At 38.2% G+C, this 27651-nt stretch overlaps 1 protein-coding gene and 1 long non-coding RNA gene across 8 annotated transcripts in view; one reads left to right on the forward strand and one right to left on the reverse strand.

The window, feature by feature from the left end:
- The window catches only part of DEUP1 (deuterosome assembly protein 1), an 83548-nt gene that overhangs the window by 9331 nt on the left and 46566 nt on the right, over positions 1-27651 (reverse strand). For 4 of the 7 annotated variants that reach the window (XM_045483642.1, XM_045483645.1, XM_045483640.1 and 1 more), the window contains 5 exons: positions 26482-26736; positions 23129-23215; positions 12273-12296; positions 8149-8345; positions 1891-2005 (listed from right to left, as the gene is read on the reverse strand). In XM_045483642.1, coding sequence (XP_045339598.1) covers positions 1891-2005; positions 8149-8345; positions 12273-12296; positions 23129-23215; positions 26482-26736 — 678 coding nt within the window. The remainder of the gene's footprint in view (positions 1-1890; positions 2006-8148; positions 8346-12272; positions 12297-23128; positions 23216-26481; positions 26737-27651) is intronic. The other 3 variants (XM_045483643.1, XM_045483646.1, XM_045483647.1) reach the window with 3 other exon arrangements.
- LOC123601025 lies at positions 6399-9047 on the forward strand. The gene is made up of 2 exons (XR_006713937.1): positions 6399-7537; positions 8188-9047. It is a non-coding gene; the product is annotated as an uncharacterized LOC123601025 (long non-coding RNA).

The following is a 27651-nucleotide window of genomic DNA, read 5'->3' on the forward strand; positions in this document are numbered from 1 at the left end:
TTTTCTTTTTTCTTTTTGGTAATGTCAAAAGAGGCAGAAAAAGTATTGGATAAAATTCCATATCAATTCATGAACAGAGTTAGCAATCTAGAAATAAGAGGGAATTTCCTTAATCTTTAAAAGAAATCTACAAAACACCTCTAGCAAATATCGTAAAGCTTTCCCTCTGCAGTAACTGAGGAGAGAAAGATGCGGGCTCTACCACTGCCGCTACTCAACATTTCCTGGAGGTCTTAGTACAATAGATCAAGAAAACTAAACAAAAAAATAGAATCTACAGGACTGAAAGACATGTGCAAGTTCAACCGGCTATTTCCACGGGGGAAGGGATTGAGAATATTACCTTGCACCATAGGTAAAAGGTAATTCCAGGCGTAGATGTAAACACAAAAGGTAAAGAGCCAAAGGTTCTAGGAGGTAACATAGAATAATATTTTTATAACTTGGGACGAGAAAAGTTTTAAATAGCATACCAAAAAATGTTAACCATAAAGGAAAAGATTCGTAAGTTTGGATGTATTAATATTAGGAACTTCTGGTTACCAAAAGATACCCTTAAGTGAAGAGTCAAGTTAAGAACGGGAGAAGATATCTGCGATATATATAATCAACAAAGGACTTATCTTCAGAACATGTAAAGAACTCATACAAATCGATGAGAATAAAGACAATCCAACAGAAAATTAGGCAAGGAAACTGAACAGACACTTCATGAAGGAGAATATCAAAATGGCCAATAAATACATGAAAAAGTCCTCAACTCCATTAGTCACCAGACAAATAATTAAAACCACAATAGGAAGTTACTACACACTGACCAGGAAAGCTAAAATGAAAAAGACCAAATAATGCCAAGTGTTGGAAAGAATATGTAACAAGGACACTCATAGACTACTTATTGGGGCATTAACTGGCTCCAGCAGTTAGGAAAACCGCTCGGCACTACCTCCAAAAGCTGACCTTATGCAGCTTATCCTATGACCTAGCAGCTCCGCTCTTAGGAGTAAACCCAATAGAAACGTGCACCCATGTGTACCCAGAGACATACGCAAGAATGCTTTTAGCAGAGCTATTCCCAAGCAGGACATAACTCAAACATCTGTTGACAGGAGAATGGGTAGACTGTGGTGTCATTCTACGTAGCATTTATATACAATGGAAGACTACAGAGAAACAAAAATGGATCAAGTACAGCCATATAAAACAATATGGGTGACGAGTCTCAGAAATAATGCTGAGCAAAAGAAGCCAGACACAAAGGACACAGGTAATAGGATTCTACTTACGTAAAATCGACAAATGGCCACAACAAATATATGACGTTAGAAGTCAGGACAGTGGTTACCTTGGGGGCAAGTCGAAGGAGTGACTGGAAGGGGACGTGAGGGGTGCCTCTGGAGCGCTACCAATGTTCTGTTCTACCTGGGTAGTAGTTGCACTGATGTGCCCTTTGTGCTAATTCATCAAGCTGTCCAATTCTGGTTTGTGCAAGCTTCTGTATGTATGTCAGAGTCAATAGAAAAGATTTTTTTAAACAGGCATAAAAGATCACTTGTGGCTCTTTAAAATATTCAGATCGTGGAGGGCTCGTGGGATGTTTAGGGATAAGTCCCAAGCACTCAAGATTTTCAAAAGCATCCCCCATAATTCTGGCCTGCACTAGAGGTGAGTAACCAGAGATTGAAATACTTCATGAAACATTACGGATCTCTTTTCCTTCCATAGAAAGGCATGGCCAAAATGATGCACAGGCCCACCTTGGAGTCCTAGTCAAGAAGCAACAATTTTTTTTTTTCCCCAACAACTGTGTGTATATATACCAGTATATAGGTATCACTGTAAAAGTCATCAGTCCTTCAAGGAAAAAAACAACCACAACCAGCAACTCACCAGTGGGAACACTTCGTCATCGCTAACCAGGGGACTTGTCATTTCTCTGGTTTGAAATGGCAAAGGCGGCAGAGGAGGTGTCACACTTCTGTTGGGCTCCCGGTCTTGGCTAAGTCTAAAAGAGGAGGATGGTCGTCATCACCACCACCAAGGATACTGCTGGTTCATGTAGCTAAGCACTTACATTTCTCTGATGTCTAACAGAGGGGAGAGCATCACAAAATGTTTGGGCTTATCTCAGGGTCTCTTTGAAAATAATTTTCCTGGTAAATCATTTCTAATGGTTAATAATGGACAGAAAACTTTGTAATTGTTAAAAATATTCTTCTATCCTTATTGCCTCTGTTGCATCCTTTTCTATGTTACTTTCAAATCTCTTTGCCATTTAATTAAAAAACATGATACCCGTTTCAGAAAAATCTCAGAACAGCTAACAATGCTGCCCTCGAGAAGTCTAAATAATCCTCTTTTTGTATTCTGTAGTTCACTTAACCTTGCTGGCTTTCTTAACAGAATTATACTTCTTTTGTTTTGTTTTGTTTTGTTTTTGTTTGATGCCAGAATAAGTCCTTGTGCAATAATTCTAATTCCTATAGGGCTTAATAATTTGTAACGTATTTTCAATTAATATCTTCTCCTTAGCTCTTTCACACTTAGTTGTATGACCTTGACCTTAAGCAGGTAACTAGATCTTTCTGTGACTTTAGTTTTTTCAATGATAAAAAATGAGTTGTTAGGAGACTTGCACTCCACAGTTTGGGTGGAAGGTACAGTACAGAATCGGTTGTTTGTGCTAACATATAAAGTAGAAGATGAAACTGAATAAAAGACCAGTGAGATTTAAAATTTTCGTATGCTGACTAAACAAATGAATAATAAAACAAAAAACCAAACGAACGTGCCTTAAAATTTTACATAAAAAGATCCTATGGTATGAGCTGTTCAGAACTGAATAAATATCTTTCTGCACATTAATTCATGAAATTGGGGTTGAAATTTAATCAAAATCATCAAAGCCCATGAAAACATACGAATCCCTTCACCTTAAACTTACTTATTCGTTTTTACTGATTATTCAAATTCTCCATAGGTAATGATTTACCATTTTCAAAGCCTTCACATTTGAATTTTGCACGGTGCAAACAAATTTACATCATTGTTCTCTGTTCTTATCCAAAGACTATCTGTCTCCACAGACTGGTTTCTTATTATGTAAACATTTCAAAGCGATGCATACAAATAGCAATAAAAGTTAAGTGAGACATCTGTAAATTAGGACATAAAAAACAAACACAACGTGCTTTCCGTTTTTACTTATCTTGAAATATATCTTTTTTAAAATCCATTCTCCCAAACCATAATTACCATGGAAACAGAACAGCAAATTAAACTGAAATAACATGGTTTATGATGTGCACGTTAAGATGAAACATCCGCAATTCAGATAGAATTATAACAATTGCATAGTACATCTGCATAGAATCTTCAGCTGAACCTTTTAATTTGAGGGAGGCTCCCATCTATACTTTAAAGCACAGTGGGACAAAATAAGATAATTATAGAAGTGACTCAAGAAGGATATATCTCGTTGTAATCTCAATTATACAAAGATTTCAGGGAAAGTGTTATTTGTCCTAAATTATCTAAAGAATTCTCTCAATTGTCCACTTGGCTTTGGACGTATCGATACAGTTTTATAGTGTTAATTACTAAAACTTATATATGAACATTCTTTTATTGTACGATCAATAAAATGCAGAGATTGAAAGGAAAGACTACATTAGGGAGTAAAGTACTTTTGCTTTAAATCGTCTTTATAGCTGAAAAGTTCTTCTTCTAGAATGCAGCGATTCAAATACTTCCTAAACCACCTTGCAAGAAATGCTCAGTATATCATTTTAAAAGCTCCTCAGAATTATTTCAGATGGCTTTTAGTAGCCTCTCACGAGTTGGTCTGTCCAGTCAGCTTTTCCACAGGCCCTAGTCCAAGGCCTCTGCCTACTTCTGCCAGGAAAGCAGGCCTCAGTTGTTGTTGGGAACAGAACTCTGCCCACTTGAGACCTGGGTCCACTGTCTGCAATTTTCAGACGTGTCTAACTGTCCATCCCTTCCTGGCCTTCAGTTAATTTTCCCCGGGCTATGGGATAACGTCCTCAGCATGGAATAGGATCCCTTCACAAACCGCTAATTTGCCTGCTTCAGCCTCACCTTCTAACGCTTCACATGATGCTCCCGGTTCTTTGAACAACTCATTATTTCCCGGCCCACAACTGCTCAGCCTGCTATGTTTTGTTTCTTCTTGAGTAACACCTTGGCGCAAAATTTTCTCAACTTGCTTTTTTGCTTCTAGATGACTGTTCATTCCTTGACAAGGGATCCTGTGAGAGTGGTTATGACAAACCTACCGACTTTGTGATTTTCTTAGTATTAGAAACTTTTTATTTATGAACTACATTTGAAGCAATTTTAATGATTAATGTGAGGATTACTAAACTCTTTCTTGTACATGATGTAACCTTTAAGAATGTATCATATATAGAGAAGAAACTCCATTTATTATAAAATTGAGTTGTCATTAAAATTAGTCACATATTAATTGCTCTGGGTACCACTATTTCAAATTAGCTTTCATCCTTAAACTACAAAACTCTGACTTTTAAAAACTTTTAAAATATTCAATACAGGGGCACCTGGGTGGCTCAGTTGTCTAAGCATCCGGGTCTTGATTTCGGCTCAGGTCATGGTTGCTCAGTTTGTGAGATCAAGCCTGTGTCAGCGGAGCCTGCTTGGGATTCTGTTTCCCTCTCTCTCTGCCCCTCCCCTGCTGGCGTGCTCTCTCTCAAAATAAATAAAAATTTTTTAATGTTTATTTATTTTTGAGACAGAGAGAGACAGAGCATGAGCAGGGGAGGGGCAGAGAGACAGGGAGACCCAGAGTCCAAAGGAGGCTCCAGTCTCCAAGCTGTCAGCACAGAGCCCGCTGCGGGGCTCGAACCCACGAACTGTGAGATCATGACCTGAGCCGAAGTCAGACACTCAACCGACTGAGCCACTCAGGTGCCCCCAAATAAATAAATTTTTTTAAAAATGTTAAAAATTCAATACATCCTCACCAAATTAAATTGCATCTTATTCATAATTTCTTTAAGTGCTGAATAACTTTCTTATCGGAAAGCAAATCTGTTAGAATATCCCAAAATGCTTCACATTTTCAAGTGGATGAGCATGAAGAACTTCCTATTACTTCTTTTTTTTTTTTTTTCAACGTTTATTTATTTTTGGGACAGAGAGAGACAGAGCATGAACGGGGGAGGGGCAGAGAGAGAGGGAGACACAGAATCGGAAACAGGCTCCAGGATCTGAGCCATCAGCCCAGAGCCTGATGCGGAGCTCGAACTCACGGACCGCGAGATGATGACCTGGCTGAAGTCGGATGCTTAACCGACTGCGCCACCCAGGCGCCCCACTTCCTATTACTTCTAATAGGAATGAAAAACAACAACAAAAATTGGGTTACTTCCAAGCGGACAAAAGATTATTTAAAGATGTATTATGCAAATCTTCCTCAGCTAAAAGGAGGAAGTGCCTAAAAAATTGGCTTAAACATTTTGTGGAACATCATCTTCATATACGTTTGCCTAAAAGCTTTTTCCTTTCTAAAATAGTTTGATAAGACCTTGTGACATTAGCCAGTACTATGTAAATATGATTCAGTATTTTCCGATGATGTTTATGCCTAACAAATATATCGAGGCTTCACTGAGCTGCGCTGTGAGGGAAAGAAGGAACATTTCATTTTCACTTGCTAAAATTAATAGACATGTATTTTACAGCTCTCTACTGCTGGGTTCAGGGTCCTTGCAACTCAACAACGCTTTCCCCATACTGGGTTCTACATGATAATAATTTATTCAGAACATTTGAAATGCTGTTTCTCTTAAAAATCAGGTCACTGGAGAACACTGAAATCAGGCAAGGCATTAAAACAAATTTAATGAAACTCTCAACAGATGAGGCTGGCAGGACACGAGGCTCTGCGGCAGGAAGAGTAGTCCTGGCTGCTTATTAAGATCATCTCCTGCTGAGCATTTTACCTCTTGTGTTGCTTTCTGCGTCCCCTACTGTCTTGTTTTTGTTAGGCACTTTTAACACATTCTGTACTGCCCAGCAAAGAAAAAAGGGGGCAACCCAAACAATAAAATTACTTTTTAAAAATAATAAAAGGCGGAATAACTGTCTTCTAAATGACGGCACCTGGTACCTTCATCCAAGGCTTTCAAAGTTGTTCCCAACAAGCAAGAATAGGAAACAATATTCTGCGCCTAATGGGTGCTCGATACAGACCAGTACTAACGTGCACAGGAAGGCCCTAACAGCTTTAGCGGCCTGCTTTTCTCTTACAATAAAAGAACCAAATGCGTGGGGTCGTGATTTGACCCACGGAGACACGAATCTGTGGAGTAGGGAAGCATTTTGAAAAGGGCATGTTCTATATCAGAAAAAATATTGCTATACCACAATCAAGATGAGACCTCTTCTGGAGACAGGTTTTCAGTTATAGAGGCCGGAACACCCAGGCACGGGCACCACAGAACCGGCCCGTGGCTAGGCCTCAGCGGACTGTTACATCCGCCCCCACACCCTGTGTGTACTCTGCCACCTGCACCCAGACGGCACCACCCGCCCCCCCCCCCGCCTCTCCCCCACTCCCTGCATCCCCTCCCCCCGCCGCCCCCTGCCAGCAACCCACCCCCAGTGCTTAGTTTCTAGGATAGCAGCCAGTCTGCCCTCATTTCCTTCCTGAACGTCTTGAAAAAAGGTTATTAATTGAGCACTTTTGAATGGTTGCTATTTCTTGCATCGGATTAGGATACAGCCTCTCATACGTGCAGCGTTGAGGGGATGCAAGTAGGAGAGAGCTGCACTACGGCCACAAGAATGTTGAACAGACATATTTTTTGCTATGTCCCATGGATTTATGGATTTATCCACCTTTAGATGGGGCGTGCTTAGTTACAAAGATAGGCCGGCATCGCCCCTTCTCACAGGACTGTGGCTGAGAGAATGTCAGATTCAGCCATTTGTTTGGCCACCCAAAGCTACTTTTTGGCACTGTGAATTGTTGCAGAAGTATTCATATTGTTATAAATGCTAACAATTTTATTAGTAATAATAATAATATCAATAATGGCTAAAATTTATGGAAATATATGTTTTATATGGAACTGTATTTTCTTCTATAATTCTCACACACACAAAAACCCCTTATATACTTATTATCTCTATTTATCAGATGGGAAATTGAGGCTTACAAAGTTTAAGTACGTTTCCCAAGGTTGTAAATATTATGTTATATGCAAACAGTAGGTAAGGTTTTCATGCTAAGTGTGATGAGTTTTTGAGCAAAAGTTGGATCGAAGTTAGTTCCTATCAATTCACCGTTTCTTGGCACCATGAAATGTTAACAAATCTGATGTTAAAGAAGTTCGGGGAATGTTGCATGCCACACCCCTTCCTGAAACTCACAATGCACAAGAGCATAGTAATGACTCTAAGATATCCTGGCGAAAAGAAACTTGTTTATTTTGCTGAGAACTTCCCAGGTTTAGAAAAACAGTGGAAAGCCGCCAAGGACAGTTTTGATTCTGTAAGTATTTTATTAAAGTGGAATAAATTAGTCTAATTTTATGGTTGACGTATGTACTTAAATTTTGAACTAAGGCACTTTAAAAGGGGATCCTGTGGATAGCAGGTACTAATTTTCCACATGCTTCTCTTTGCTCAGAGAAAACCTCTTACCCACCCTCCAATTCCTTTCCTACGAAGGGACCAACAGTTTGTCGCTACTGCTGGAGTTGTCAATATAAAGCGTATATTTTGAAAGTCAGAAGTGACCTATTTTCTATTCTGTTTGAACAATATACGTAACATATTAAAATCTAGTTTTTCTATTCTTATGACATAAAAAAATAAGATTACTTCTTTGTATACTTTGTGTGCCACATCGGCTTCTAAGAAGGGTTTGAAGTAAGTAGAATTCACTGTAACGCTACCATTGCACTGTTGTATTTTGAAAGCTATTGACAGCACAGAATTTAATATAAAGCAATATATCTATACTACTGTATTATCACTACAAAATAAAATGTTAACAATTGAAGAGAAAGTATATAAAAGTTCTCCGTTGAGTTGTTTAAAAATAAATGTTTCTATTAAATGTTTATACAGTTGTGTCCTTATACAATGGAGCTAACATACCTATCTTCATTTTTTTCCATTTTCATTTGGTTTTGATAGGTGTACCGTCCCATTTCTTCATAGGTATTTGGATTGGCCCATGCTGATTTGCCATTGGAGCGAAGTTTTGCAAGATCATTTCGGAGCCTTTCATTCTCGTGTTCCAGTTTGTTAATAGATGTATGCCTCGAATGTTCCCTGTTAGTGAAGTCCAAACTCTAGAGAATGAAAAAACCATCACTGAAAAAACTGTTCCTTATAAGGGAATGCGTGTTTTCTGTGCACTTAGACATGGCTGTCGTAAGGCCCTTTCATCTGAGTCCAGTGACATGGCTCTACCTTTGTGTGCCTCCTGAAGCCCTCTCCTGCCCTCACCTCCTCACAACACGGACACTCAGTGACAGCTGCCATCGAACGCTTCACAACGAGAGCAATGCATCCACCACTGTCCGTGTTCACTTCTGCACTAGCGTTCTCTCTCTCTAGAACAGACTGGCTGGATTTAAGGGTTTTCGTGTCTACAGGGTATGCCTTCCAGCATTAATAATAGAACCAGAATTAATACACATTTCAATTTTGGAAGATTTTTTTGCTCTGATGACAATAATATATGTCATTATAGAAAATCACATATCGATTCCCCACTGTTGGGTGATGAACAATTATCTACTAAATCCATACAGACTGGAGTCTGATTCTGGACCATTTGAGAGCAAAGATCTAACAGCTGAAATTGTGGCAGTACTAGTCTTCAGGAATGCGGCTTCATGATGTAGTTTTACTATCTGGTATGCACCACCTAATCTTAATGTGTCCTAAGAAGGGGATATGAAACACGTTCAGATCACAAAATGAGTGGTTTACAAAGCAAGAACAAAGATTTCTGATGGGTTTTGAATTAAATGCTGTAAGAAATTTTATGGAGAGTCTACACTTTTCTTCTCACAGAGTTTAAAAAAACAGGACATAGTCTCACACAAAAACTCATGAAAATGCTTTAAATGACTACATGGTCCTTTCTAGTCCTCTGATTTAGATATCTGTGGGTCATGTAGTTGCTGATACAACAAGAGTTCTCTGTTGTCAGAGGGTAATATTTTAGCACAAAAAGTATGACATGGATAAAGTATCATCTTTGAAGCTCCACATTTCTATGGTTATAAGCCCATAAAACTATAGATGAATATGTCTTAGAAATTTTATTTTGAAGTTTCTAAATGTAAGGTTTTGGCATGTAGGCCACTTCATGGCCTAGGCATCCCATAAAGTCATTATTTTTATTTTTACTAACTGCATGTCTTATATTATTCACATAATATTATATATCATATTAGTATCAGGATTGATAAGTGTAGAAATGTGTACATATTAAGTATTAAAAAGGTTTACCTATTTGTTTTAATTTTTGCTTTCAGGGGCGCCTGGGTGGCGCAGTCGGTTAAGCGTCCGACTTCAGCCAGGTCACGATCTCGCGGTCCGTGAGTTCGAGCCCTGCATCAGGCTCTGGGCTGATGGCTCAGAGCCTGGAGCCTGTTTCCGATTCTGTGTCTCCCTCTCTCTCTGTCCCTCCCCCGTTCATGCTCTGTCTCTGTCCCAAAAATAAACGTTGAAAAAAAAAATTTTTTTGCTTTCAAAGGCCAAGCCTGCTTACTACATTTTCTGTTTACTGCCTAATGTGTTATAGAAGTTCATGGATCGTTAGGAAGGCCCCACTTTTGAAAGAAAATTCTCCAGGAGGCCAAATTGCTCCAGAACAACACAGAAAGGGTTATGTGTTTATACAGCTATTGACCAAGGTGCCCTTTGGAATAGAAGGATCATTAAAGGTATGTCTCTGCTTGTTAGGCCCTTGCCTTTTGTAGGTCTTCACGTTTGCTCATTGAGATACATCAGTGCAGATAAAAGAGTAATCTGTAGCATGCTTTCCAAGAGAAAGGATTGTTTATTCTAAAATTAGAGTAGATTGGGGCACCTGGGTGGCTCGGTCGGTTAAACGTCCGACTTTGGCTCAGGTCATGATCTCACACTTTGTGGGTTTGAGCCCCGCATCGGGCTCTGTGCTGACAGCTTAGAGCCTAGAGCCTGCTTCGAATTCTGTGTCTCCCTCTCTCTCTGTTCCTCCCCTGCTCATGCTCTGTCTCTCTCTCTCCTTCAAAAATAAATAAATAAATAAATAAATAAATAAATTTAAAAAATCTTTAAAATTAGAGTAGATTTATAATAAATATAAAGGAGGCCATCTCATAAAATTTTGCCCTTCCCAAGATAAGTATTCATATGAACAGATCTGGTAGAGAAAGTTCATGAAGGATTGAAAATTTTACTCTAAAAAAATCTATTCATCAAAATATGTAATTCTTGATGGTCTGCTGCTCGGTTATAATTTTATTCAAGCCTTTTCTATAAATTTAGATTTCGTCTGTGATTCTTTTTGGCCCAATGTTGGTTTAAAGTAATTAAGAATGATAGTAATAATTTTTTAAAAGACTCTATAATTTTCTAAATGCACCATAATTAAATAAGTGTTGTGAGCATGACCTGAAAAAATTACATAGGTAATGTATTTGCATAATTTATATTTAAAAGCATATTCCATTTTCCTTGACGACACCATTTTTGGGCTCTCTCATTTCATGTTTTTCTTAAGGTTTTTCTAGTAATGTCAGGACTATATCCTTCACTAGATGCGTTATCGTGGGAAAATAGGCACTGATTAAATTCTACCTCTGTATTTCTGATGGGTTATTTGATAGGCCTGTTAGCTAAAATTTTCTTCCCTCAAATTTTAGGGTTTTGTAGTTTTTTTTTTTTAATTTTTTTTTTTCAACGTTTATTTATTTTTGGGACAGAGAGAGACAGAGCATGAACGGGGGACGGGCAGAGAGAGAGGGAGACACAGAATCGGAAACAGGCTCCAGGCTCTGAGCCATCAGCCCAGAGCCTGATGCAGGGCTCGAACTCACGGACCGCGAGATCGTGACCTGGCTGAAGTCGGACGCTTAACCGACTGCGCCACCCAGGCGCCCCTAGGGTTTTGTAGTTTTAATCCATTGCTTCATTCTCGAAATGGCAAAACTTCCTAGTACTTACTTACTCTGGCATGCCAGCATGAGGCCAGTTAAATTACTGCAGTGTCTGAAGAACAGTATTTTATGTTACACCTTTTCTTTTTTTTTTTTTTTCAACGTTTATTTTTTTTTAATTTTTTTATTTTTTTCAACGTTTATTTATTTTTGGGACAGAGAGAGACAGAGCATGAATGGGGGAGGGGCAGAGAGAAAGGGAGACACAGAATCGGAAACAGGCTCCAGGCTCTGAGCCATCAGCCCAGAGCCTGACGCGGGGCTCGAACTCATGGACTGCGAGATCGTGACCTGGCTGAAGTCGGACGCTTAACCGACTGCGCCACCCAGGCGCCCCACACCTTTTCTTTTAAAATCTTCATGTATGTTCAACAATAATAGGCTAACAAAGTACTTCTACAGAAGGACAGGCTTTAACCATGTTTTTGTTTTATGGTTAGTATATTAATTTTTAATACATAAATGGATGTTTTAGATTGTTGTGAGGGTAGTAATTTTTTATGCTATTATTTTATTTGGCAAACTTCATGGATGGTGAAGGGCAGATGAGCAAATGAGTCTTAAAAATTACTACCAATTCTGAATTCTGATGAAATCTGATTTTACGGCACGTTTCTTAGATGCAGGAAAATTTAATAAATATACTCACGGGCCTAAGTAAATATGGAATCACAAAAAAAACTATCATGAAAAACTTGATTTCTCATTAGCTACCCAGGGAAATACAGGTAAACACCGCATACTTTTCTCTGAGTAACTGTTTTTGCACAAATCCAAGGGAAACGTCTTTCTCAGAGCCACTTCTGTTACAGTTCTAAAAGCATCTCTCTGAGACCCGAGGAAGAGTTACCAACCAGGCGGGCAGTTCCTTCACAGACTCAGTGGAGAGAAAGGGGAGCTGCCATAGCTGGGAGCAGGGGACAGCTAATGACTGAGGGCAGGCCCCTACCACTGGGTGAGGGCCTTTTTAAACTTTCTTTCCCTAAGTGTGATAAACAGGGCGCTTCACAGTTAGTCAAGTGGAAAAATTCCCAAAGTTCTAGTTATTTAGAAATGACCTACCTTAATGTCAGTGATTTCACTTGTCTGGAAAGGAAAAAGATAATTGTTATTCGAATATTATCCAAATACCACATATTTTTTTTTTTTTATTTAAAAAAAAGTTTTTTTCAACGTTTATTTATTTTCGGGACAGAGAGAGACAGAGCATGAACGGGGGAGGGGCAGAGAGAGAGGGAAACACAGAATCGGAAACAGGCTCCAGGCTCTGAGCCATCAGCCCAGAGCCTGACGCGGGGCTCGAACTCCCGGACCGCGAGATCGTGACCTGGCTGAAGTCGGACGCTTAACCGACTGCGCCACCCAGGCGCCCCTAAATACCACATATTTTAGAAGCCCTAAAATAATGATGTAAATAGTTTGTTTCTTACTGCCTGGGGTAAAAATTCAGCACCAATCTTTAATTCCATGTTTATTTGTCCATTACAATTATTTCAGAAAGAATTAACTATCTAATTGTGGGATTTGAACACATAACAGATAGGAGTTTTCTTCAGTATGAAATCTTTAAACTAATGAGTGCTACATCAAGTGACATAACAGATTGTATATTTTTTAAAAAATTCTACGCGTCAGGCTCTGGGCTGATGGCTCGGAGCCTGGAGCCTGTTTCCGATTCTGTGTCTCCCTCTCTCTTTGCCCCTCCCCCGTTCATGCTCTGTCTCTCTCTGTTCCAAAAATAAATAAACGTTGAAAAAAAATTTTTAAAAAAGTTCTTTTTAATGTTTATTTATTTTTGAGAGAGAGAGAGAGAGAGATAGAGAGTGAGCAGGGGTGGGCAGAGGGAGAGGGAGACACAGAATCTGAAGCAGGCTCCAGGCCCTGAGCTGTCAGCACAAAGCCCGACGCAGGGCTCGAACTCACAAACCACGAGATCATGACCTGAGCCGAAGTCAGATGCTTAAAACTGACTGAGCCGCCTAGGCGCCCCAGATCATACACTCTTAAAGAACAAAGAATTATATTTGCTTTTTTTTTTTTTTAATTCAATAGGCACTTGAGATTTTTCTCTTTGGGGAGTGGCTTGACTATTTCAGTTATCAAAGTCAATTATAAATCTTCACATACAAAAAAAGAGAGAACAATGATAAAGTCAACTTTCTATATGAATTACAATTCAACATAAAGCATATGTGATTAAATACTATTTTGATAAGGCATCACATGGAAGGCCACACATCAAGGGCACTCCATTTTATGATATCCATCCAATTAACCACTCTTTAAACAAACACATGTTGTATATATATGTGCTAAGTGCCACAGAAGTAATCAAGTACAAAAAAATGACCCTGCTCTCATGGAAAATACAATAAAACTGAGTAGACTAAATTAACATGTATGAAAAAATAGTGAATAATATAGATAAAGTATAATTATATATTAAATTATGCTGCACCAAGTATAAACTCAAATGTTTCTGAATCAATGAATGGCAACTGAGATCATGCAGAAGGTGAGATAAAACAACACTCTGGCAATCTCTCATGATGTGAGCAATAATTCCCATAAAAGTTTACTCATGCCTCTTACACTACAGGTGAGACCCATAAATCCACAAGTATTCATCGAGCCCTATCCTATACCAAGCCCTCTATGAATAAGTACAAAATATAGTCCACTTCTCCCATCAAGAAGTCTATGACTGATGAGACAAAACATACATACACTAAACAGTTAAAAAAATAAAGGAAGACAATACAAAACTCAGTGCTAAGGAAATGCATTCAGGCATTCAGGTGGAGGATATATAAAGGATTCATTCATTCATTCATTCATTCATTTGTTCACTCACTCACTCATTCATTTGTTCATTCACTCATCTAACAAAATATTTTTTCACCGCCTCCTATGTTCCGGTACTGTTCTAAGTGCTTGGGTATAATGGTAAACTAGGACCGTAACTGCCCTCAATGGGCCTACTGGTAAGGGGATGGGTAGCTGACAAGAAACAGGTAATTTTAACCCTGTACTATGATGGGTGTTAAATAAAGGATGTTATGGTGGTTTCTAGGAGGGACACTTAGCAGAGCAGAGAAAAATCAAAGAAGATTTTGTATAGCATGTAAAATTTATGCTGAGTTATCTAAAACATTAACAGGGCATAACTATGTGAAGTGGGAAAAGAGAATTTTTAGGTAGAAGGAAAGCATGTGCGAAAGCCCGGAAGCAAGAAAGAGCATGAGAAGTGACCATCACATATGCAGATGAGACTGAGACAGGTCTAGCTCTAGCAGAGGGTTTGTTGTAGGTCACTATAAGGGACACAGAGTGGGAGAGCCAGATTAAGGAAGCCATGGAATATAAAGAGTTCTAACCTCCTATTGGAAATTGAGCACATGTTCTTGATAGGAAGAAGAACACAAGGAAAGGTTGTGTCTGGGATAAGAAGGGGAGAGCTTAGAAGCCACGAGGTAATCCAGAGGAGGTAACTTGGAGTGGTTGACGGACCTATCCTTCAAGGGAAAGCATGGAGCCAGAGGCGCAAGAGCCAACAGCAAAGCTGGGGGGATGAGGAGAGGCAGAAACAGTAGTGGGAGGAGCCAATGAATAAAACAGAAGAAACAGAACCATAGGATATTATAGCAGTATTATGCATTTGGAGTTATCCAAACCAACTTACAAGCTACATGATCTTAGGCAAGTTACTTAAAAACATAAAGATTCCATTCCTTTTTCTGTGAAATGATATCTTCATACCCAACCACTACATACTTGTTATAAGGATAGAGACACTATGTATGTAAAGCGTCCAGCAGATTATAAGGCATGGAGTAAATACCCAATACATCACAGATCTTTGTTATTATACAGTTCTCCAAATTTCCCTGACTGTCCCTCATCTCTGGTCTTTGTACATTCTATTCTTTCAGCATGACTCTTTCCCACCAATCTGTATGGCTGACTGCTCCCCAGATGCCTTTTATTACTCCCACGACAGGGTTAAGTAATCCCTATCAGTGCCCCTGAATTCTGAGCTTTCCTATTACTCTTTAGCATAAGTATCCAGTTAATTGTCCATATCTACTAATAATTGGTCTCCTTCTACTAATATTAAGTTTCCTAAGTTCAAGGATCTAGTCTGACTTATTCACAATCTTGGCATACTGTCAGATACATAGTAGGTATTCAGTAAATATGTATGGAATGAATGGAAACATTCTGTAGTGATTGTGGCATGGTATAGATAGGGAACAGAATAAAGAGCTCAGAAAGTAACCCACACACATACGGTCAACTGATCTTTAATAAAAGCACCAAGGACACACAGTGGGGAAAGGATAGTCTCTTCAATAAATATTGGGAAAACTGGATATTCACATGCAAAAGAATGACACTGGACCTCTATTTTATACCACTCACAAAAAACTAACTGGAACTGGATTAAAGACTTAAATATAAGACCTGCAACTATAAAACTCCTAGAAGAAAACAGAGAGGAGACAGATATTTGATATTGGTTCCGGAAATGATTTGTTGTATTTGACACCAAAAGCACAGGCAATAAAAGCAAGAATAGACAAGTGGCACTATATAAAACTAAAAAAAAACTTATTGCACAGCAAAGGAAACAATCATAGAGTGAAGAGGCAACTTCATGAGAAAATATTTGTAAACCGTATATCTGATAAGGGTTTAATTTCCAAAATATATAAGAAACTCATACAACTCAGTAGCAAAACAAACAAAATAAAACCCACAAACAAATAATGCAATTAAAAAATGTACAAAGGACCTGAATATACAGTTTTCCAAAGAAGACCCATAAGCGGCCAAGAGTAAGAAGTTATGTGAAAAGGTGATCGACATCGCTAATCATCACGGAAACGCAAGTCAAAACCACAATGAGGCATCACCTCATACCTGGTAGGATAGCTATTAACAAAAAGGCAAAATATAACAAGTGTTGGTGAAGATGTGGAGGAAAGGGAACTCTTGTACACTGTTGGTGGGAATGTAATCTTGCACCATCATTATGGAAAACAGTATGGAAGTTCCTCAAAAAAACAAAGATAGAACTACCATATGATCACCAATCTCACTTCTGGGTATATATCTAATGGAAATGAAATCAGTATTTAGAAGAACCATCTGCATTCCCATGTTACTGCAGCATTATTCACAATAGCCAAGGTATGGATGAGTGGATAGAGAAAATGTGTTATTTGTGTATATATACTTATATACATACGCAATGGAATATTATTCAGCCATAAAAAAGAAGGAAATCCTGCCATCTGCATCAACATGGATGAAACCGGATGACATTATGCTAAGTGACATAAACCAGAGAAAGACAAATACTGCATTATCTCACTTATACGTGGAATTAAAGAACAAAATCATATTGTAATAACTTTGTATGGTGACTTTGTATGGTGGTAACTATACTTATCATGGTGAGCACTGCATAGTGTACAGAATTGCCAAGTCACTATGTTGCACACCGGAAACTAATATAACATTAGATGTCACCTATACTTCAATTTAAAAAAAAGCCAAATTCATAGAAGTAGACAGGAGGATGACAGTTGCCAGGGGCTGAGGGGTAGGGGAAAAGGCCAGATGTTGAGTCAAAGATGACTAGGTTCATTTATAAGATGACTAGGTTCTGGGGATCTACTATTCAGCATGATGACTATAGCTAATAATACTGTACTATACACCTGGAATTTGCTAAAAGGATAGATATTAAGCATTGTCACCACACGTACACACACACACATACACACATGTTATAACTATATGAAGATGGATGTGTTAATTAACCTGATTGTCGTAATCATCTCACAATGTATATACACATGCAATCACATTGTACAATTTAAGTATATACGATTTTATTTGTCAATTACACCTTGATAAACCTGGAAAAAAGGTTAAGTTTTAAGAAACTAAGTTGAAACTGGCTCACTGACTTGAAACATGAGTGCTAGTTTCCCTGTGGGACAAACATTTTCTAATATTCTCATGAGGAGCGAGGGAGCCTTGGAAGTTGTTGGCATCCTGTTGCATCCCCCTGTCCCATATTTATTTATTTTTTTAATATAATTTATTGTCAAATTGGCTTCCATACAACACCCAGTGCTCATCCCAACAGGTGCCCCTCAATGCCCATCACCCACTTTCCCCTCCCTCCCACCCCCCATCCACCCTCAGTTTGTTCTCTGTATTTAAGAGTCTCTTCCAGTTTGCCTCCCTCCCTCTCTGTAACTATTTTTTCCCCCATATTTATTTCTAACCCTTCACTCCTGAGCCAGGTGTGTGGGACTCCTGTCAGGGAGAGCTGGTGAGGAATCTTTCCCTCCCCAGAGCCAAGCAGGGCCACTTATCCTGGGCAGGTCTTGGCTGACAATTTTGCCTGGTCTCCCTGATCTCAGAGACCAAACCCACTTTACTCTGTGACTGTGAGAGTACGTTTGGGAAGAAACGTAAGAGAATATTTCATGGCAATTGATGGGATGCAGCAAAGTTATAGCCAAAAGAACACATACAGCTTTAAAAGTCTTCACCATCAAAAACATATAAAATTAAGAAATTCAGTGTTTATATTAAGAAATACAAAGAGCAACAAAATAAAACAAATTGGGGGGAGGAAATCGATAAAAGCTAAACATAATGAAATTAGAACAAATAGATGAAGTAATAAATCCAAAAGCCAACACTTTTAAATACTAAAAAAATACATAATCCCCTTGTGTGCCAGGCTTTAAAAAAGAAGGACAGAGAGCTAAACTATACAAGTTTAGGAATAAGAAAGGAAACATGAACATAGACTATAGAAAAGACAAAAAGAATTATAGGATATTACTACCTTTGGTAACAAGGAAACAATTTGGATTGTGTAAAAATTTCCTAGAAAAATACAAACAATCAAAGCAACTTAAGAAGAAGTGAAATCTGAATATACCAAGTATGCTAAAAGAGAATGGAAAGGTAATTGTAAATATACTTCACTGAAACTTCAATGTCCAGATGGTTTCACAGCTAAGCTCTTTTTAACCTTTAAAGAATGGATAATTCCAATACTATTTAAACTATTCTAGATAACTCCTAAAGATGAATACTCCCAATTTTTGTTATAAAGCCAGCATAACTTTAAAACAAGTAGAAAGAACTGTGTATGAATCTCATTTATGTACACAGGTCATAATTTCTGTTTTTAAATGTTTATTTATTTTGAGAGACAGTGAGAGCATGAGAGCAGGGAAGGGGAGAGATAGAGGGAGAGAGAGAATCGCAAGCAGGCTTTGCACTGTCAGCACAGAGCCCGACGTGGGGCTCGATTCCATAAACCGTGAGATCATGACCTGCGCCAAAACCAAGAGTCAGACACTTAACCAGTTGACTGAGCCACCCAGGCACCCCCGCAGGTCATAATTTCCTAAATAAAATATTGTCACATAGAACCCAGGAATATGTTGAAATTGTTAGAGTATGACTGTTATGGGTTGAATTTTCTCTTCCCCTCCCCCCACAAAAGGTATGCTGAAATCCTAACTCCTATATCTCAGGATGTGGCCTTACTTGGAAAAAGGATCTTTACATAGGTAATAAAGTAAAGATGAGGTCACTAGGGTAGGACCTAATCCAACATGACAGGTATTCTACAAAAAGGGGAAATTTGGATACAGAGACAGACACCCATGGAGGGAAGACCACACGAAGAAACTGAAAGTTGGCCGTGAAGACAGAGACGCAGGAAGGGCGCCATGTGAAGATAGGATGATGCATGTATAGTCCAAGGATTGCCACAGATTGCTGGCAAATCACTAGAAGCTATAAAGAGATAAGGAAGAACCCTCCTCCACAGGTTTCAGAGGGAGTATGGCCCTGGTAACACCTTGATCTTGGACTTCTACTTCCAGAACTATATGACAATAAGTTTCTATTGTTTTCAGTCACCCAGTTTGTGGTACTTTGTTATGGCAGGCCCAGCAAATGAATACAACGACCGAGAAGGTTCATTCCCAAAATTCAAAGATGGGTCAATATCAGGAAATCTGTCAACCATACTCTATCATACATCAACAAATTATAGACAAAAACCACATGAGGTCATAAATGCTGAAAAGCTATTTGATAAAAGCTGGCAGCAAATCTTAAAAACTCTAAGTAAACTAGGAATAAAAAGATATAAGACCATAGCCCAAGAACAATAATTATTCTAAACAGTGAAACTCTAAAACAATTTCATCTAGAATCAGAAATTAGACAGTTTTCTCAGCAATCACTCTTATTATTTAATATTACCTGGAGGGTTTTAGCAAATGCAGTATGACAAAAATAACTGATATGAACAGTAGAAAAAAGAGCTAAAACTATGTATTTTTGTTGAAATGATAGTATATCTCAAATATCCCTAAGAACCCCTAGTAAATGCCTACTAGAATTCAAAGACAATTTGGTTTTTTTACTATATTGGAAATAAGTTCTTAGATATGGAAAAAGGAAAATACTTCACTTACAACTGTGACAAGAATTATAAAATACCTGAGCATAATTTTAAAAGAAAGGCACAGAACCTAAAGAAGGAAAATTGTAAGGTCTTATTGAAGAGCATAAACTGAGATATGAAGAAATGGAAAATGATGTCATATCCTTGGATGAGAAAATTTACTATCATGAAAGTGCCAGTTCTTTCAAAGTAATATGTAAACTTATTTTGATTCCAAATAAAACCCAACAGGAAATTATCTGGAGAAACGGGATAAATTGACCTTAACCTTCATATAAAAATTTAAATTGGGTTCTTGTTTTATATCATATGTAAAATTGTAATTCAAATGGATTAAAAGCTTAGATGGAAAAAGACACAAATCTTTGAAGACATTCTAACAACGTATACTGTCTAGAAGTTGGAAAAACCTCGTTATTCTAGGAAGAAAATTCAGAAGCTGTAAACAAAAAGATACATGTTTTTGACAAATGAAGGTTTAAAACTTTGTGTATGGTAGGGGTGCCTGGGTGGCTCAGTCACTTAAGCGTCTGCCTTCGGCTCAGGTCATGATCTCATGGCTTGTGGGTTCGAGCCCCGCGTCGGGCTCTGTGCTGACAGCTGAGAGCCTGGAGCCTACTTTGGATTCTGAGTCTCCTTCTCACTCTCTCTCAAAAATAAACAAACATTAAAACTTTGTGTATGGCAAAAAGATATCATAAATAAAATCACAAACAATAAATTAAGGAAATTGCTGTTATAAATTGACAAGAAAAAGACATCCCAACAGAAAAATGAGCAAAGAATATAATTCATAGTACATTGCCAATAACATACAAAAATATACTCACAGTATCCAGGGAAATAGAAATTCAAGTACTACTGAGAAATCACTTTACACCCATCAGACTGCCAAAAATTTTAAAAAGCAGTAACACCTATTGCTGGTAAGGAGGAACATAAAAGGTATGCACATACAGAGATAGTAGAAATATGATTTGACAACAAATGTTTTAAAATTAAAACATACATATCCTTTTTTTTAAGTTTTTAAAATTTATTTTGAGGGAGAGAGAGAAAGAGAGAGGGTGTGTGCAGGGTGGGGGGGGGGCAGAGAGAGAGGAAGAGAGAATCTCAAACAGGTTCCGCTATGCTTTCAGTGTGCAGCCAGACACGGGGCTCCATCACACAAGCCATGAGATCATGACCTGAGCCGAAATCAAGAGTCGGACGCTTAACCAACTGAGCCACCCAGACACCCCTAAAACATACATATTCTTTCAATCAGCAATTCTTTTCTTAGGAAGCTGTTCAAAAATGTATGTATGAAGATTTTTTTTACAGTATTGTTTATGTGTGCACAAATCTAGAAACAGAGTTGAATTAATGACGAATGAATTGATCCTGAAAAATAGTTGAATAAATTTTGATACATTCACATCATGGGATATTATGAAGCCATTATACAAAATGAAATAGACCTAAACTAGTTGATTTATAACGATTCGCACAAGATATTGCTGAGCGGACAAAAACAAGATGGAGAAAAGTATGCATAATGTAATCCAATTTATAATAAATGTTAATATATGACTATATACATGTATGTATAGATATTAGTTATATGACTATATACATGTATGTATACATATTCACATGCACGCATACACATATATATGAATTAACATACATGAAAAGTACAAAACAATACATACTGAACAGTTAACATGTGTTATCTGGTGGAGGAGGTTATGAGGTGGGTAGGGAAACAGAGCAAAGTGGAGAAGCAAGAAAAAAAGACTGCACTAAAATCACTAGTATGTAAGTTATGATTCAATTTACTAAAAATTATATATATTTTACATGAGTATATATTGATTTTCCCAAGAAATTACAAAAAAAAGATGTTTTTCTACTGTCTTATACAGATGTTGGTGATACAGAGTCAAAAAGCAATTTAGAATAATGTGTATATTATACACTTATTTCTGTAAAGGAACACTTAACTCCTCCCTTCTATATGTGTGTGTGAGCAAGAAAAAGTGATAGAATGCTACATACTAGTTTGTTAGCACTGGATATCTCTGGATTCCAAATTGGGGTTGGGGAAAGCAGTGGAATAATTAGCTTCTTCTTTACAGATCTTTATGTGTTTCATTTCTTGAAAAAGCCAAAAACAAATAAGTGAACAAAACCAAATGCCTATACAAACCAGGGTGAAGCAGGCTCAGTGTGGGCTGTGATGAGGCAGAATTCATACCTGAAAACATTTAGTTTAAAAAAAAAATGACAAAACCACCACAAAGACCATTTTGTGAGAGGGGGAAAAAAAAAAGATTTTCATGAGGGCAGGACTCAGTTCAAATTTTTGTGTGTTGAGCGTTTATAGGAACAAACGCCAGACGTCACACAGATTTTATGTAACAGACTGGGAAACCATGTACACTTCACTTTTTATCCGTCTATCCTTTGGTTACACAATCCATAAGCAGGGCCAAAGAAGGCAGAATGCTTGCGGAATGCCTCTAACTCTTTGATGTTAGGATACTTACTATTATGAGAACAAGTACCTACTATCACAGAAATCTAGAATCATGGAGAACCCCTAGTCTAACTTCCTTGTGTCATAGCTGAGGAGACTGAAGCCAGGTGAAGCAATCACCATACTCATCTTTTATCCTCTCGATTCCCCCAGTGGCAGAAAAATTATTTTATTTCAAAATTTTCTCTCAGAGCAAATAAATGTCAAACAAGTAACGACAGTATTTCATTAGTTCAATAAATAAAAGTTCTTATATTTACATATAAAAACCAACCTTCAACTGCTATATTAAGCAATGTAGAGCCGTTGGTTAAAATCACAAGGTCAATCCTCAATCATTCATTTCTTCATCCTTCCTTTCATTCAACCAACATTCATTGAACCCTACTATACCCCTGACATTGTGAGGTGCTGGTGGTACACACTTCAGTAAAATGTGGCCCCTGTTCACCACCCAGTGGGGAAGTGTCAGGCTACAAAACAAGCGACACCAAAATATAAACCCAGTGTGGATGGCACAACTCATTCTCACTGGAGTTTTAGGGGTGGCTTCATCAAGGGTATGGTTGACACATGAGTCAGGCCACGAGGATTTCAGAGGCAACAGTGAGAGCAAAAAAAAGCAAGGAAGTGGCATGTTTGAGGAAATGATCAGCCTGTAGCCCAATCCAAGAAAAGAACAGAGGAGAAAACTAGAAATTCAAATGTTCTAGCCTGAGGATAAAAGTAAGTTTAGTCCAAGTACAAGATAATTTGCTGCCCCCACTGCTGCCTGCCTGATGCATGGGACGTGCTTAGCAAATAATGTCTGGGCAAGTCCTGACCAAGTACGTAATATCTTGGTTCAAGTTACTGAATAGTTTCAGCATTATTAATTACCATGTACTGTCCGGGGTCCAAATCTCCCATCATCCCTTTCAGGTGTGTGTTTTCAGTTCTGACAGCTTTGTATCTCATGTCTGAGACCTGGAAGGGGATCAGTAGGAAAAAGTGAGTGTAAAATTCATAATAAAAGCTCACAATTGTATTAAAATTAATTTTATTCACATAAACATTCTCTAAGTGCAGTGAAGAGAAACGCTTCTTAGGCATGATCATTCCAAATCAGGTATTTGCATTCAGGTCTCTCTTTGGCAGCCCCACTTTACCCTCCTTTCCTGACCAGTGCTAAATTAAAAACAGATACTGACAATAATGATGTTCTTTCCCATACCAAAATTCCGTATCACTTCTATTTTCTATTGTATGCCAATTATTACCAGAAAAACCACTATTTAAAAAATGCTCGAATAACACTGCCCATTGAATTCTTCGCTACCTCATTTTTAACAATATGCAAATATGACTTTGATGTTTAATTTTGTTCTAATATTTCTGCCAAACAGCTCTCTTTTTGTGTGGCCGCTTCATTTTGTCTAATTTATTTATTTTTCCCTGATTTTTTCTACTTAGCAGTACTCAGAAATAGTATCTGCTCTTTTATTTACATAGGCCTCATTTCTATATAAAACACTTTCCTTGAAAAGATTTACTTTTGTAGATTACAAACTATATTTTCCTTAACAAAAACCTAAAAATATCAAAAAATATAAAGGTGATGGGGCGCCTGGGTGGCGCAGTCGGTTGAGCGTCCGACTTCAGCCAGGTCACGATCTCGCGGTCCGTGAGTTCGAGCCCCGCGTCAGGCTCTGGGCTGATGGCTCAGAGCCTGGAGCCTGTTTCCGATTCTGTGTCTCCCTCTCTCTCTTCCCCTCCCCCGTTCATGCTCTGTCTCTCTCTGTCCCAAAAATAAATAAACGTTGAAAAAAAAAATTAAAAAAAAATATATAAAGGTGAAAATAAAAATCATCCATAACCAAAAGACAGTCTCTTCAGCAAATGGTGCCGGGAAAATTGGATGGCAACATGCAAGAAAATGAACCTGTACCACTTTCTTACACCAAACACAAAAATAAATTCAAAATGGATGAAAGACCTAAAACGTAAGAAAGGAAGCCATCAAAATCCTAAAGGAGAAAACAGGCAACAACCTCTTTGACCTTGGCCTCAGCAACTTCTTACTTGACATGTCTCTGGAGGCAAGGGAAACAAAAGCAAAAATGAACTATTGGGACCTCATCAAAATAAAAAGCTTCTGTACGACAAAGGAAACAATCAGCAAAACTAAAAGGCAACCGATGGAATGGGAGAAGATATTTGCAATGACACATCAGATAAAGGGTTAGTATCCAAAATCTATAAAGAACTTATCAAACTCAACATCCAAAAAACAAATATTTCCGTGAAGAAATGGGCAAAAGACAGGAATAGAAACTTTTCCAAAGAAGATATCCAGATGGCTACAGACACATGAAAAGATGCTCAACATCATTCATCATCAGGGAAATACAAATCAAAACCACAATGAGATACCACCTCACACCCGTCAAAATGGTTAAAATTAACAACTTAGGCGACAGATGTTGGTGAGGATGTGGAGAAAGAGGAACCCGTCTGCACTGCTGGTGGGAATGCAAACTGGTGCAGCCACTCTGGAAAACAGTGTGTGGTTCCTCAAAAACTTAAAAACAGAATTACCCTACGACCCAGCGATTGCACTACTAGGTATTTATCTAAAGGTTACAGGAGTGCTGATTCGAAAGGGCACATGTAACCCAATGTTTATAGCAGCACTATCGCCAATAGCCAAATTACGGAAAGAGCCTAAATGTCCATTGACTGACGAATGGACAAAAATATATACAATGGAATATTATTTGGCCATCAAAAAGAATGAAATCTTGCCACTTGCAACAATGTGGATGGAACTAGAGTGTGTTATGCAAAATAAGTCAGTGAGAGTCATATGATTTCACTCATATGTGGAATTTAAGAAACAAAACAGATGGACATAGGGGAAGGGAAGCAAAAACAAGATAAAAACAGGGAGATGAACCATGAAGAGATTCTTAAATACAGAGAACAAACTAAGGGTTGCTGGTGGGGTGTTGGGGCGGTGGGCTAAATGGACGATGGGCATTAAGGAGGGCACTTGCTGGGATGAGCACTGGGTGTTATATGTAAGTGATGAATCACTAAATTCTATTCCTGAAATCATTATTACACTACATGTTAACTAAGTTGGATTAAATTTTAAAAATTTCATTTCAAAAAAAATCATCCATAATCCAGTTACCCAGGTCACTGTTCACACCTGTAAAATATCTTTTCCTATCCAGGTACAACCACTGCCACTATCCCATCTATGCTGTTTTCCTGTGTATTGTACAAGTTGATCAGTTTAAGGTTTATAATTGGACAAAGGCCAAATCTCTTCTTGTTTTTATAATACACAGGATTTAAATAGCCATCTTATTTATGAAGTGACCCTTAAATGCCCAGAAAGTTATTGAATGGTTCACGCAAAGCCTCCTGATTTGGGATTAAAAAAAGCAGGTAAACCTTACACTTTTTAATCACCAATTTGATGAGGAATAAAGTGTTGAAGGAATTTCAAAAAAAATGGAAGGAAGGAAGGAAGGAAGGAAACGGAAGGAGGGAAGACGTTGAAGTTCTTGCAGTATTTTAACAGTAGAACATTATAATTACAGTTTTTTACCATGAACCATGCTGTGCATTGAGTCAATGTTCAGTAAACATGGACTAATTTTCATGTTTCAACATCTATTTTTAAAAAACCCCAAAATAAATATATAAAATGGGGGGGTGGTGCCTGGGTGGCTCAGTTGGTTTAGCGTCCAACTCTTGATTTCGGCTCAGGTCACGACCTTATGGACTGTGAGACTGAGCCCCGCATTGGCCTCTGCACTGACAGCACAGAGCCTGCTTGGGATTCTCTGTCTCCTTCTCTCTCTGTCCCTCCCCCGCTCATGCACGCTCTCAAAATAAATAAATAAACTTAAAAAATATATATCTCATATACACGTATGTGTACATGGGGGTGGGAAGTATCCATGAAAGGCTGGAAAAGAGGCCTTTTTTTAAGACAAAAATTCTAATGGGATATAGAAAACAAATTCAAGAAAAAATCTTTGACTAGAGCATCCTGTGGGAGGCAATCAAAATACAGGTCACGAGAAAATGTTAGGATGGAATTTAATGCAATTATCTTGTGCTGTCACTTTTTCCCCAGTTCTTTTTTGATGACACTTTGCATTATTTCACAAATGATGCTAGCCTCAGAAACAATAGCAAGAAATGCAACGGCTTATGAATCAATGATGAAGACTTACTATCAGAGCCGAGCAAGACAGTGACCTGGACAAGTGCTGTCCTGCCCGCTTGCATACCTGCTGTTTTGATAACATTTTTTCTTTTATTTCTAACTCCATTTTTAACTGTCTTTCCAGAAAGGCAGCTTTCTTCATGATAGTTGCTATAGTGATCTCCTTCTGATGAAGTTCCTCTGTTAGGTCCGAGATTTCATTCCTCATTCTTTCCTGCTCAGAACCATGGCACTCTTCCTCCTGATACAGTTGGCTTCTTATCTGCGGCAGATACATTCCAGCAAATATCAACAGATCTTTTTCTCTAGAAAGTGGCTTGAAGCTTTTGTTAGCCATGCTCAGCCTTCCCGTCCTCCCTTAAACCTTTGGCAGGCCCCACTTTACCCACCTTTTCCAATCAAGGCTGAACGAAAAACAGATACTCACAATAAATGACTGATTTACTTGTCTCCTTTCAAATTCAAAATTCCATTTCTCACTTCTATTCTCTATTATATGCACATCACCACTTACCACTGATCCTACTTTGACAACCACTTTGACAGGAAGGTGGAGAAAACATCAAGCACTGAACCTCCCGGCTTCATTGAGATATAATTAGTATACAAAAACTGCACGTACTTATATACGATTTGGTGAATTTGGATATACATGCATGCTACTATCACCACAACAGATGTAATAATCATGCCCATTACCTCCAAAAGATTCCTTGTGTTCCTTTAAAAAATTTTTTTTCATGGTAAGAACGCTTAACATGAGATCTACTCCTTTAAAATTGTAAGTGCATAATATGTTACTGTCAGCTATAGGCCCTGCTCTATAACTTCACTCTATACCCGTCACAAAACCACTGCAGAATGTGTGACGGAAGAGGTCTGGACTCACTACCCAGAGGTGGATGGACCAGGCATGTTTTTTAGGGAGAAAAAAACTGGCTTAGAACGGTTAGGTGCCTTGTTCAAGGTCATAAAGCTATTAACTGGCAGAGCCAGGACTAGAACCTAGGACTCTTGGTTTTAAATTCAGGGCTTTTTTTTTTTTTTTTTTTTTTTTTTTTACTACATTGTGCGTACTGTTTGTGACTGAATGCTATGTTTTTCAGAATCACGTTATAATAAATTTCAAACTTCATGTATCCATGAAAATGCATCACCTCCTGCCCTTAAGCCTGTG

The sequence above is a fragment of the Leopardus geoffroyi genome, chromosome D1, assembly GCF_018350155.1.
Source record: "Leopardus geoffroyi isolate Oge1 chromosome D1, O.geoffroyi_Oge1_pat1.0, whole genome shotgun sequence".
NCBI classification, from domain to species: Eukaryota; Metazoa; Chordata; class Mammalia; order Carnivora; family Felidae; genus Leopardus; species Leopardus geoffroyi.